We start from the raw sequence: 14,227 nt of genomic DNA, 5'->3' as shown, positions 1-14,227 counted from the left end.
GAAAAGTGGTGTATAGGGGAAGTAAGCTGCTGCTGATGGAAACATCAGATGGTACAATCATCAGCAAGCCTGAGACCAGGGCTAGAATGGATCACTTCACCGGAGGGCTTAGGAAGCAGACACATACAGTGAGGGAAAGAAGTATTTGATCCCCTGCTAAATTTGCCCGTTTGCCCTCTGACGAAGAAATGACCAGTCCATAATTGTAATGGTAGGTTTATTGTAGCTGTGAGAGACAGAATAACAACAGGAAAACCCCCAGAAACCCAGAAGACAAAAGTCAGAGATTGATGTACATTATAATGAGTGAAATAAGTATTTGATCCCTTATCAACCAGCCAGACTAGGGTTAGGGTTCTGCTGTCGACAGAAGCAATCAATCCATCAGATTCCAAACTAGCCACCATGACCAAGACCAAAGAGCTGTCCAAGGATGTCAGGGACAAGATTGTAGACCTGCACAAGGCTGGACTGGGCTACAAGACTATTGCCAAGCAGATTGGTGAGAAGGTGACAACCCTAACCCTAACTATCAACCTCCCTCGGTCTGGGGCTCCATGCACGATCTCATCTCGTGGAGTTGCAATGATCATGAGAACGGTGATGAAGCAGCCCAGAACTACATGGGGGGAACTTGTTAATGATCTCAGGGCAGCTGGGACCATAGTCTCCATGAAAACAGTTGGTAACACACTACTCCGTGAAGGACTGAGATCTTGCAGAGCCCGCAAGGTCCCCTTGCTCAAGACAGCACATGTACAGGCCCGTCTGCAGTTTGCCAATGCACATCTGAATGACCCAGAGGAGGACTGGGTGAAAGTGTTGTGGTCAGATGAGCCCAAAATCGAGCTCTTTGGCATCAACTCAACTCGCCGTGTTTGGAGGAGGAATGCTACCTACAACCCCAAGAGCACCATCCCCACCGTCCAACATAGAGGGGGACATATTATGCTTTGGGGGTTTTTTTCTGCTATGGGGACAGGACACCTTCACCGCATCGAAGGGACGATGGACGGGACCATGTATCATCAAATCTTGGGTGAGCACCACCTTCCCTCAGCCAGGGCATTGAAAATGGGTTGAGGATGGGTATTCCAGCATGACAATGACCCAAAACACACGGCCAAGGCAACAAAGGAGTGGCTCAAGAAGAAGCACATTAAGGTCCTGGAGTGGCCTAGCCAGTCTCCAGATCTTAATCCCATCAAAAATCTGTGGAGGGAGCTGAAGGTTCGAGTAGCTACACATCAGCCTCGAAATCTTACTGACTTGGAGAGGATCTGCAAAGAGGAGTGGGACAAAATACCTCCTGAGATGTGTGCAAACCTGGTGGCCACCTACAAGAAACGTCTGACCTCTGTAATTGCCAACAAGAGTTTTGCCACCAAGTACTAAGTCATCTTTTGCAAAGGGATCAAATACTTATTTCACTCATTATAATGCACATCAATCTCTGACTTTTGTCTTCTGGGTTTCTGAGGGTTTTCCTGTTGTAGCTGTGAGAGACAGAATAACAATAGACCTACCATTAAAATTATGGACTGGTCATTTCTTCGTCAGAGGGCAAACTGGCAAATTCAGCAGGAGATCAAATACTTTTCCCTCACTGTACCTAGTTAGCTCAGAGAGGCTAAAACTAATTCTTTGCTTCTAACCCACCGCCTCTCCCTCCCAGCTGAGATATCCAAATCTGAATGTTCCTCAAATCCATGTCAACTCAGGAAAGGAGACAGGTGGGTTTAGACAGAACATCCTGGAAATGGTATCAGTGGAGGGAACGGTTAAGGACACAGTCTTATGCAGTGGAGAAGGGCTAACCAAAGTTCCCATATTTGTGTGTGCTGCCCATGGAGGAACAGCTCTACTGAGCTGTGAGCACTGCTCCATTCAGCCGTCCAAGGCATCGTTTCCCAGCGGTCTCCACCATGTTCTCCCTGTTCTCATGACCCTCGGAGGGGTTTCCCTTGCTCATTTCTCCTTTGGTACAGTGGGCATTTTAGGAATTACCCGCAAGAGGGCCAGTATTCTCAGCCTCCCTTCTTGCATTGCCATTCTGAGGCTCCACCTAGTGTTTGCATCTCCCGCTACCCAGCAACTGGTTACCATGTGGACGAATTACCACACTTGCACACTCCTGAGGAAATAACAATTTATTTACTTATTAATTTTATTTCCTTCATTTTTACTCCACCTTTCTCCCCAGTGGGGACTCAAGGTGGCTTACATAACTCTTCTCTCCTCTCCTCCAGTTTATCCAGTTTAACAATGGACCGCCTCCCTTTCCCTGGCACCCTTTTAAAATAGTGTTTTTGAACCATGGAAGTCTGTGTGGTACAGAGAGCAAATACCATCAATCAGAATATTAAAGAGTCCACACACACATGGTCTGCACAGCAACAAATTGAGCAAGGAATACAAAAGAATGGTGTTCCCCTGTCCCTTGCTCTATACATGCCCTACCTAATCTTGTTCTAGTGCAGGCTCTTTATTGTAGAAGTTACAGAGTTCAAAAAGCTTCCTACTACCTCAGTGTCTTTGTCTAGACAGCGTGCCCCTTGTCTGCTCCACATGGTAATGGCAACCATCAAGATGGTGCTCAGGCTTGAGAGCTGCTTCCTTGAGATGTACTCAGCTAGAACAGACCAGTCAAAATGGAACCCTTTCCCTCTGTACCAATAGACTTATCTGTTCAGAAGATATTATCTCTTCTGTGGGTCAAAGATTCCTTTTCCTGAAATATTCAGGATGATACAATCATAGAATCATTGTAGTCCCTCACACCCCCAAGTCACTGTGTCAGCTTCTAGGTGTGAGCTGACCATTCACTGTCCTTGGCCAGGATGGCCATGAACATTTCTAACGCTTTGATGGCTGATACTTGGGCAATACTTGGAAGCTATTTACTTACCCCTTCCTGCCTGCCAGAGGAGAGAAAAACTTTTAAAATGAAAGGTGGTGTTTTTGTCAGGCCCAAACCCTGAAATAAAATGCCTTTCTCCCCACTGCCTAAATCACTCCGTAATCTCTGTTTAGATATCTGTGACAGTCTTCCAGTTCCCCTGCTTCCTCCATATCCTTCCACCTTCCTTCCTGTCTGCTGCTGCTTCTTCCAGCCTTTTCGGAGGGACTTCTCATTTCAGACCTTTTTCTACAATCAGCTCTGCCTCCATTTTGACCTTTGTCCTTCGTGCTGGGCTGAACACCGTGGAGAGGCTTTGGACCCGCACAGAGCTGCAATTTGAAAACTTCTGAAAGCTCTGGAAGCTCTCACGCATACATCTTCAGACGATTCCATTTTGTGCATACCGCTGTGATACCCACAAAACATGTTCACATTATGTTGCTATGTTTGATCGATTCATGTTCAGATTGTTCCAATACACAGAGGGAGGATTCCTTGTTGGCTGGAATAGCTCTCCTTGTTTTCTGGTAGAGGTGGTGTAAGCAGTCGCTACTGCATGTGCCCCCCCCCCTCCACTCAATTGACAAAAGCTAAATGGAAGCACTAAAGCCCGTTTGAGCTGAGTAATACCCTCTTTTTAAAAATTAGGTTGTGAACACTATTGAATTTGCAATAAGCAGAGTCAGCATCTGAAAGCATTTCAGTCTTCTGCGGAATGGCATTTCCTTTAGCAATGTGGATTTTGTTGAACAGCTCCCTTGAGCTTTAAAAGTTTCTCTTGGTGTTCGCAGGACCTGCGGGAAGTATGGCTTAATTACCCTCTACACCCTCTCCAAGTAAGTGTCTTCCTTTCTACTCACACTTTTCAGAGTGTTCTTTTATTCCCAAGGATGTTTTTTTCATTGGTGTTCAGCTGTGTTAGAAACGTACACTTGGCCTTTGTGGATTTTTGTTGCTTGTAAGTGTTAGGCTCCAAGAGTGCACTCTCCCGTGACCACCGTCAATTTGCCATTTCTCTTCCTACCTCTGACGTGTAGGGGGGGTCTATTCTAATCTATTCATGGCTTTCCCGCTAAGAGTGGGAGAGGACTTTAAATAAATAATGAAACTGTCAAGATTTCTGTAAAGACAACTCGAGATGAACAGTGTACAGACTCAAACTTTGACAGATTAGTGATCTGTATGTTTAGATTTAGATACTAGCTAATGTTGCAGTGTTTTCTCCTAATTTACATATTTCGTTCCTTACAGTTATATCTTACTCTTTATCCAGTGAATTCAAGGTAGTGTACATGGATAGGGCTGATACATTTTTACAACAGTCCTATGAGGCAGGTTTAGGCTGAGAGATGGTAATTGACCCAAGGGCACGGACACTGCAGTCCTAAGAATGTTTACTTAGAAGTGAGCCCTGCTAAGCTGATGTTTGTTCAGTTGCAGCCTTATAGTGTCGTCCTAAGCAGCTACATCCTTCTAAGTCCAATGAAGTCCATGGGGTTTAAGAATAAGGGTGTAGCACTGCTCATCAGCTTCATGATAGAGTGGGGATTTGAACCCAGATCTTCCTAGTCCTGCCTATTAGCCATTACACCACACCAATTGTGCTTATATTTCAACTATTTTCTGTCCCTAACGGTTCTGTAACAACGTACAGCTGGATGAAAGGTTCCCTGCTCTCTCTTTCTGTCTTTAGAAGGGCTCGTTTTCATCAAAACTGAAATTGTTTCTGGAAACACAGTCGCAAATCCCTGTGCAAAATGTTAATTGTGTCCCATGACACCCCTCTCCTGACACAAAATGTGAGAATCCTAGTCCCTTCATTTTAGTGTGTGTTCCTGCCAGCTTCCAGTGGAAATAATTTAATTGGCAAATATTAAATGAAAAAGTAGACACAGGAATTAATGATGAAATGAAATAAAAGCTTGTTAAAATGAGAATTATTAAAGGAAGGGAAACAAATCTGACTGTTCTGAAATAGTTGTTTATTTATAATGTCTTAGATTATATAGACTCTGGTCCTGATAATTATATATTTCAAATGCCTATTTTTATTTATTTGTTTGTATTTTTCTAATACCCTTCCCCCAAGGAGCTAAGGGTGGCATGTATCTTTCTACACTCCTCCGGTTTTTTATTCTCACAACAAACTTGTGAGGTAAGTTAGGATGAGGGAGATAGGGACTGACTGACCCAAGTGAGGACTTGATTCTGGTTCTCCCCCATTTCAGTTAGGATGTCCTGATTTATTTATTTTTACCATACTAGCTGCTGTCGGTTATATCCGATCATTCTCAATACTTATTTATTGATATTTGTTTTAAATGATATTGCAGTGTATTTATTGGTATGTGTAAGAGGCCTGTGATCTTCAAAGCTGCCTTTCAGGGAAGATGACCTGTTTTTCCTCACAGTTTTAGGGCCTTCCATAAGGCTCAGGTGTCAGGCTGTCTGTAAACACCTCGCTTCGCCTTGACTTCAAGGCTGTTTTCTGTCGCAGCTGCCAATTGCTTGGCTCAGCTTAGCTTCCCAGGGTCTGAGGTCCGTGGGAGCTTGGTGTTTCCAGACTGCCTCTGTAATCGTGATGTGACTGTAGTTCTGTGTTTGTAATACACCATATAACCAAGTGTACCCCCATCCCCCTCCGTTCCTGCCTTTTGGTCTCTAAGCTCTGCATAACTGTTACCAATAAACTAACTCTTTTGGACTTTTGTCTCTTGATGTGGATGTTGGACTTCAGTGAACACAAGTGCTTACATCAGGCTCAATTCATGTCCTCCCAAAAGCAAGGAATTGTCCTTTGAAAAGCAGATTTTCTTTGTTTCGGTCACGTATTGCCTCAGTAATGAACTGGGCCTCAAATATTTCCTCTGAAATTCATGGTAGCTCTGCTGCTCGTTCATATTTATTTACAGCTGCAAGAATCCAGTACAGACCGACAGCTGATCGAGACCTCCCCTGTTCTCCAGAAACTGACTGAGTTTGAAGATGCCATTGGAGTGATTTTTACTCATGTTCGACTTCTGGCAAGAGCTTTCACTTTAAGGACTGTTGGATTTAACCATCTGACTCTGTAAGTTTTTGTTTTTTTTAAAGCTGAATTTCATGTATTGTCACCCAGACAGGCAAACTGAGGGTCTCTGTGCCTTGTGAGATTGGGTCTGGGTCTCTGGCTCTCACGCTCCCACCCTCATAAGTTGTTTTGTTAGCAAAGAGAGATGGTGCCTTCAGATAAAGCCATGCCTTCCCATGTCTCCAGAAATCCCACAGTGGGGTCAGATACAGAAAGGGACATATTTAGAAAAATCTAGGGGGAGTACCCACATTTGTAGAAAAGGCTTAAACTTTAAAAAGAAGGGGTCCAAATAAATAAAAAAAGGCTTGAAATGCCAAGATCTTGTGTGATTACCCTCACAAGATTTTGGCAGCTTATTTGGACTGTCTGGGCAACTGCAACTGCATCATAGAGTCATTGGACTGTAATTTAAAGTAAAAAAAAGTGACTCCAGACAGCATCTCTCATGTTGTCTGTGATCACCTAGGTAATCCAACATGGCTGCTGCCATTTCATTTTGGGACTTGAGGTGAGTTGGCAGTGAGAAGAAATGGGCAGGCAGGAGAGATACGAAGGAAGATTGGGTGGGGAGAGGAACGAAGCCAGAATGGAGAGGGAGCGGAAAGAAAAATGGAGCAAAAAGAGGGGGGAAATGAGGGCTAGAGGGAGGGCAGAAAGGGGATTGAAGGAAGGACTAGAAGGAAGGACTAGAAAGAAAGCAGCAGGTTGAAGGGTGGGAAGGAAGCAGGCAAAGGGAAGAAGCAGCAGGGACTGCAAGAGGAAGGAAAGGGAGGAGAACAGGTAGCACAGAGAGGAGGGTAGGTAAGATTTCTCCTCACAAGTCTTCACAGCCCCCCATCTTTTATAATTTTGTAATAAGGGGAGTGGGGAATGGAGGACGTACACGAGCCCACGTTTTTCTCATAGCCCTGCTTTGTGCGGTGGAGAGATTGGGAGAGAGTTGTCCAAGTAGCCTGCTGTTGTCAGACCCCACGTAAACAAAGTGAGTGGTTCAGAAACCTCAAACTGCAAAATAATAGAGCTGGAGTGGCAATGCTATCATCTTCATTTCTTGTTTGCAAAATTGTTTAAATTATGCTGGGTTCTGAACAGGCTCCTGTTTTAGATTTGAATGTAAAGATAATTTCTTTAGGGGTGGGCTCAGCTGAAGTGGTTTTGTGGCAGTCTGCTACATGCAAATTCTTTATTAGTAGGCGCTCCTTGCATCTAATTTTAATGAGGGCCCTATAGCAATAACAAAGTTTTACTGTAGTTTGCTGTATAACTTAACTGAAATCTGAAAATGGGCTATCTAAAACATTCCTAAAACTTACACCACTGGGAACCCCACCAAATGACAGTGCCCCCCCCCCTCAATGATTCCATTCTACAGGCCTTCTGGAAAAGTAATGTGTTCGCTCTGACCAGAAGGTCTGTACCAAGGGCACCTGCCTCATTTCCACTGTTTTGCCCAGTGAGCTCGGAGCATTCTGTGAGATTATAATGATTCTTGGTTAGAGTCCCCTCACAGAAGTAAAATTCCCAGCACTCCTTGGGAGCCAAATTATGATTGTTAAGCCTGCTTAAATGAGAGCCAGTGTGGTGTAGTGTTTAAGAGCGGTGGACTCTAATCTGGAGAACTGGGTTTGATTCCCCACTCCTCCACATGAAGCTTGCTGGGTGACCTGTGGCTAGTCTCAGTTCTCTCTGAACTCTCTCAGCTTCACCTACCTCACAAGGTGTTTGTTGTGGGGATAGGAAGGGAAGGTGATTGTAAACCACTTGTAGAGCATCTGCTTGGCATGCAGAAGGTCCCAGGTTCAGTCCCTGGCATCTCCAGTTAAAGGGACTAGGCAAGTAGGTGATGTGGAAGACCCCTGCCTGAGCCCCTGGAGAGCGGCTGCCGGTCTGAGTAGACAATACTGACTTTGATGGAGCAGGGGTCTGATTCAGTATAAGGCAGCTTCATGTGTTCAAGTGAGACTCCTTTCAGTAAAGTGGGGTATAAAAACCAACTCTTCTTCTTCTTGTAGCATAGACATATACTGATTTGCTTTCTTCTGGAAGTAAAAAGAAAAGTGTTATTCCCTTTCACCTAGTTTACGGAAATAGAAGAAATAGACATTTTAATATCCCATCTACTTGTTTTTAACATGTTTAGCTTTAAACACATGTCGGCTTCCTCCCTTTGTCCCCCTCTTCATTGCTGCATCTTCTTGTTTCGTGTTTCAGAGGCCATAATCAGAGGATGGAATTTCTGGGTGATTCCATCATGCAGTTAGTGGCGACAGAATACTTATTCATACATTTCCCTGATCACCACGAAGGCCATCTGACAGTGAGTTTGCCATCCATCCACCCCTCCAGCGGTGGAGCACAGTGGGGAGAAAGAAAATGCTGTGGAAGTGGGGAATGAGTTAATGCAGTGCACAGTTAATTTGAAGATGAGAATGTTTGATTCATGTAGCCTGTACAGGATATCATGTGCTCAGATTTATTTATTTATTATGCATTTTTACCCCACGCTTCCCAACCCGAAGGTTGAGCTCAGAGCGGCTTTTTAGTATCTATAATATTTGATTGCAGGATTTACAATCAAATTTGGCAAGAATTGATACTACCCGTTTTGGCTGGTCTTCCAACCAGTCAAAGATCCACCCAATTAATGAAACTACTTTTAAATAGGGATAATGAGATAACCCATAAAGTCACCAAATATGCAAGTTTAGGAGTTAAGCATAGAAGTACTTGGTCTGACTTGGATAAGGGAAGTGGAATATATCACTGGTTAATATTAAGTTAATATTTAATTTTATCGTAAACATTGTACTTTAAATGCTTTTTTATGAACAGACATTGTTATATTTTACATTTTAATCAGTGTTAATTCCTTTGAATATTTGCTTTGCTGGTCAATGACCATAATAAATTGAACTGATTGATTCTGTCTATAATGAACAGGGCTTTGTATGAGGTGGAACTCACTGGTACTGTTCACCAGCCCCATTTGGACGGGCAGAGCTCTCTCCATTCCAGAGGGGAGAATTTGTGAAAATGAATACAACTTTATTTGAGTACTGGCACTGGGGTTTTTTTTTGTTTGTTTGTTTTTGGGGGGGTTGTATAAAAAAACACCCTATGATAATTATTACCCTTTTCCACCTCAAAACTAGAGGTAATGGTTGTTTACTTGTAGGCACATGAAGGCTGTTTATATCGATATATCCCCAGCATCGACATGGAGGTTTTATTGTTTCCAAGTAGTGGTTTTATCTAGTACCTCTTCTTCTTTTTTTAAAAAAAGGTCATGTTTCCCAGCTCTTATATGGGCCTCCTTCTTGTCTCCTGTCCATGGAATGGATCAGGTTTCTACATGCTTAGTAATGCTACGGCTTAAGATCATTCCAGACCATTCAGTCTGGACTTCCTTTCTTTTCTTGGAATTACAGAAAGCATAGGTGGCACTGTAATCAATATTACAGCCTTGCTCACTGTAGCCAGGGTTGCGGGCAGGGTTGGGACAGAAGTATAAAATTCCTAAGGCCTGGGTTGTTCTGGGACCCTGGTAACCAGGCAGTTCAACAGCCTCATTTTGCTCTGGTTTAAGGGCAAGGGAGCAGTTGGCACAACTACTGTTGGTCCAGGCTGACAGCTGAAATCGCAGGGCTTCAATGATAGCTAGAAACCTCTCTAGGAATCCAAAATTGCTCACTGTAACCCTTGGCTCGGCTGGAAACCATACCAGGAGCTCTGATGCAGCAGTGTAGCACTTGCTGTTTTCTAAAAAAACATAAAAGTCCCCTGTGCAAGCACCGGGTCATTCCTGACCCATTGGGTGACGTCACATCCCGATGTTTCCTAGGCAGACTTTGTTTACGGGGTGGTTTGCCAGTGCCTTCCCCAGTCATCTTGCCTTTACCCACAGCAAGCTGGGTACTCTAGTTAAGCAAAAAGGTTAAAGTGAGACACTCTGTATTTCTAAAGGGGCTGTCTAGTTTGCTGAATCGAGAGGGAGTAATGAAGGGGCAGTAAATTCCATTAAGTCCAGTAGGGTTTGTTTCACTTTTGTCACTGCTTAAAAAAGAAAAATCTCTGCCTTTACTTTTCAGTTTTGTCTGAAGGAAGCCCCAGTGGGAATCTTTATTGGGATAGGGGAAACCTGTGTTGTTCCTGTCAGCCCATTTACACTGCCCCATAGAAATTCATGGGACCCATTTTACAATCCAACCTTCTCCCGTCTGCATAGCCCGACCTTGGGTTCTGGCATGGGAGTGTGACAGGGAGGGAGAAAAGCAGCTTTTATGTTATCTAGGTTGAGGTGGCATTTGTGCCAGCACTTCCACCGGCTTCCTTCCTAAATGCAGCCGTGGGATCTTTAAGTCCTTTGTGTCAGGAAGGAGACCGAGCATTGACTTGTCCAACAAAATCTAATATTCATATCCTGCCCTGGTGTTCTAACAGATTAGGGAAAGGTGTGTTCCAGTTTTTTTAAAAATAATAATGCAAAACCCTGTGTACTTTTTGAATCTATATCCAAAGAAGCAGAGAGTTTTCTTACTTAACAAAAACTATATTTTATCTGACTGCATCTTTGTCTTTCCCTTTTTATCTCAGACGCTCTCATGACCATGACCTTCTGTTTAGCATAATTTCGATTAACGTCTCCGTTCCTTTTGTCAGCAAATTAATAATCTGTGTTAAATTTCTTATCACCAACCCTGCCCTTCTTTCTGTTCTCTTTTATCTAATTGAACAGAAATATACTTGTAAAAGTTGCTTTGATTTTGCACGGGCGCACATTACCTTTACGTCTCGCAACACGGTTGTGCTCTTGAAGCCTCCGCCCATATCTTTCCATCTCTCGCAGCCATTTCACCTTTTTGGCTGTTCATCCAGCCTTCGCATCCTATGCAAATTTCAACCCACTGCTCAGTTCTCCTTTCTGAGCCACTGATTCACGACAAAATTTGTCCCGACAGTAAGTTACGTGCTTATTCTTTTGGAAAGTTGCTGCTGTTAATTAAACTACTTGGCTCCCTCTTCCTGTCAACCTCGTCTTACTTCTCACAGTTCTTAATTCTCCGTTGCCACAGATGGCTGCATTTTTGTTTTGTTTTTAAATTAACACTGCTGTCCTCTTACAATGGGCACGCTAGGGACTGGCTCATTTTGCCCAGTATCAGAGAATGGATTATAGGTCATCAAGTTTATTTGAATTAAATTGGCCAAAGTTGTAATAATAGGCACAGGTTCCAGAATGAGATTAATAATTCTTCAGCACAACACCATAATTTTGACAGTTAGAGAGGGTTGTAACTTTGGCACTTCCCTCATTAAAAGTATCAGTTTTTCCTCTGGTATTGAGTAGCTCTCCGTGTTGTGTAGAAATGCAATATACTGAGGTACCTAAGAGAGATGCAACTGAGTGTAATTCCTACCCTGCACCTTGCTCTGTAAAAGGAGAGATGTGCCTGGGCTGTTTTGCTGTCTCTTTCCAGAAGTGCTTTCAAGGCCCGGCTCCCTGGGGGCCCAAACCAGAGAGAAGAGTACTGCCTCTCATCCTCCTCCTCTCAGTATTGGTCCCTTAGTAGGAATTTTGAGACACCCACCCACCTGTCTTCCATACTTGTCACCCTTCCTGATGCTTTCCTCGCCTTTTATCTTTCTCCTATCTCTTCCCAGTTCAGCTCGCTCCCTTAATGTGACTGTACAAGTTGTGTGTGGCTGGCAACCCTGCCTTGGTCCCTGGAGATCGCAAGACTTAAGAAAAACTGGCACAGCCCTCACATTCGACAGCTGCCATTTTGTTTGGCAGAAGCATGAGGAGGAGGCATGGAGACGCTTCCTCTGCATCTCTGTGGGGCAGCCCCATACTCTGCGTCTCAGGGAAAGAGCCTCCATGCTCATCAGGGGCAGAGCATTTTGGCCACGTGTATCATCCACATCTTATGGAGAATTTCAGTGCTTATTGCCAGATGATCCCGGCAGTAGCTGGTGGTAACATGAGGGCACAAACAGCCAGCATGGATTCCTGCTGCTGCTTGTGACACCCATATTAAGAAAAGCACAGCGTGGTTCCCTCCTGGCTTGACTAATGATATTTGTTAGCACTCTGGCAACAGCGTTCCTGGCTTCTGAATCATAGCTCTGCCTGTTTTCTGTGTCCTTGAAAATACCTTGCGTGCTGTCTGACTTTTACTAAGTTTGCTCCAGGAGTTGCTCAAAGGGCCCTCAATGAGAAAGTCAGTAATAATGGACAATTTCCCCTGAATGGTAACTTGTCCACCATTCCCAAGCATCACCTGCCAGGCACAACAACAGTGGAATGCTGGATATGTTCCAAGGAGATGGGAAAAGTATTTTCCCTGTCGCTGCTTTTACACTGGGTATTTTCTTCCCATTTTGGGGCTCCATTCCTGTTGTGGAAAGTACAGTAAATCTGTGGATACTTAAATCCAGAGATTGGAGCCGGGAACAGATAAGGCAGATCTTTCTACCCGCTACAAATCTGAAAAATAATCCAGGTTCTTCCCCCCCCCCCAAAAAAAAATCTAAAATATTTTTAAAAATTGAAGTGGGTCTAACCCCCCAAATGATAGAAGGAGCATCTGTAGCTTTCAGCAATAAATGCCACGAGTGGCCATCGCTAGGCAGCCACAACAGTATTGCCAGCCTTCAAACTTTGGTTTCTGTCAGCAAAAGGCAGGGGGACGGGGCAGGGCCCTTTCCAGGTGGACGTATCACAGCCAGGCCCAGCGGCAACCACCAGGTGATTGCTACCACAAAGCTTGCATGACTCATCCAGACCTGCCTGCTTGCTGCTGTTCAATAGCAGCCATCCTACGAAAGCCAGCGTAGTGTAGTGGTTAGAGTTTCAGACTGGGAGATGGAAGACCCAGATTTGAAACCCCACTCTTCCATGGAAGCCAGCTGGGTGACCTTGGGCCAGTCACACACTCTCAGTCTCACCTATCTCAGGGGTTTGTTGTGAGGATGAAATGGAGGCAAGGGGGATATTATAAGTCACTTTGGATCCCCACTGGGTAGATAAAGTGGTGGTATAAATGAAGTAATATAAAGCTGAAGATGGGAGGGAAGATAAAATGTACGTTGGTTGTTGGCTAGAAATGACAGAAGGAAGCGGGGAAAGGTGAGGATTTGGGGATTGCCAGGGGGAGGGAAAGAGAAAATAGTGTAAGGAAGGGAACATTAGGGAAAATGAGGTGTCCTGCTACAGGTCCTTGGACGTTCTCCACCATGCGACTGGGTCATAGTTTTCTCAGGTAGAGGCTGCCAGTGGGAAGAAAGGAGGGAAAGCTTGAAAGGGGGCAGTTAAAGGTAGGTTGGATAGAGGTGGGAAGGAGGCAGGAAATGAAAAGAGGCAATGGGGGCTTTCAGAGAAGGGAAAGAGGAAATAGCGGGGGAGAGGAAATGAGATGCCCTCTGCAAGTCCTTACCGGTCCCCCTCTTGTTTCTCCCTAATTTTGGGCTCCATTTCAGCATATGAAAGCTGCTTCCTCTGCTATCCATCACTATATTATGAAGCTGGGGCTACAGTTAGACAGTGGGAAACTTGCCCTCCAGTGACCGATTACTGAAATACTTCCACATCGGACTTCTTTTTGAATTGGAAACCCACCTTCCACAATGAATTTCTTCCAATTTTTTGGCGTTGGAAGTCATCAACAACTTTGGGTCTCTGTTGCTGCACAGGCAAACTCCACCCCCCTCCATTGCCTGGTGAATGGTGTTTTAAGTGTAGGCCATTTTTGTTCTTTACGTTTATTAGAAACATTTTCAACAATGATCAAGACACTTTCTCTCCTCCCAATAGCTCCCTTTATACAGGAAGACGAGCTTCGGCTGTCCCTCCTACTGTGCTATGTGAATAAGCAGAGGGTTTCTTAAAAAGTTGTGGTATTGTGTCAGGAAACAAACAAAAACATGTGTCCTTCAACAGAATGCTTTCCTTCAGGTCTCCACTCCAAACACTTCCCCTCCTGGGCCAACAATAGGTACCTTGATTAAACAAGGGCTAGAGAAATGATCCACAAACAGAGCAGAGCTGGTATTACAGCTTAGTGTTTTCAGTATGTTTACATGTGATGTGTTATTGTGCATTGACAGTTATTACGAAGCTCTCTGGTCAACAACAGGACGCAGGCCAAAGTGGCAGAAGAACTTGGCATGCAGGAGTTTGCCATCACCAATGACAAGACGAAGCGGCCCGTGGCGTTGCGGACAAAGACGCTAGCAGATCTTTTGGAATGTGA

At 44.3% G+C, this 14,227-nt stretch overlaps 1 protein-coding gene across 1 annotated transcript in view; it reads left to right on the top strand.

Annotated features, from left to right (window-relative positions):
- The window catches only part of DROSHA (drosha ribonuclease III), a 168,150-nt gene that overhangs the window by 128,442 nt on the left and 25,481 nt on the right, over window positions 1–14,227 (top strand). Inside the window, exons 23-26 of the mRNA XM_056854571.1 lie at window positions 3,694–3,738; window positions 5,815–5,972; window positions 8,187–8,292; window positions 14,082–14,223. Coding sequence (XP_056710549.1) covers window positions 3,694–3,738; window positions 5,815–5,972; window positions 8,187–8,292; window positions 14,082–14,223 — 451 coding nt within the window. The remainder of the gene's footprint in view (window positions 1–3,693; window positions 3,739–5,814; window positions 5,973–8,186; window positions 8,293–14,081; window positions 14,224–14,227) is intronic.

This window comes from Euleptes europaea, chromosome 8 (genome assembly GCF_029931775.1).
Source record: "Euleptes europaea isolate rEulEur1 chromosome 8, rEulEur1.hap1, whole genome shotgun sequence".
In the NCBI taxonomy this organism is placed as follows: Eukaryota; Metazoa; Chordata; class Lepidosauria; order Squamata; family Sphaerodactylidae; genus Euleptes; species Euleptes europaea.
Note: the sequence above shows the minus strand (reverse complement) of the source record. Positions and strands in the feature narration are given on the sequence as shown.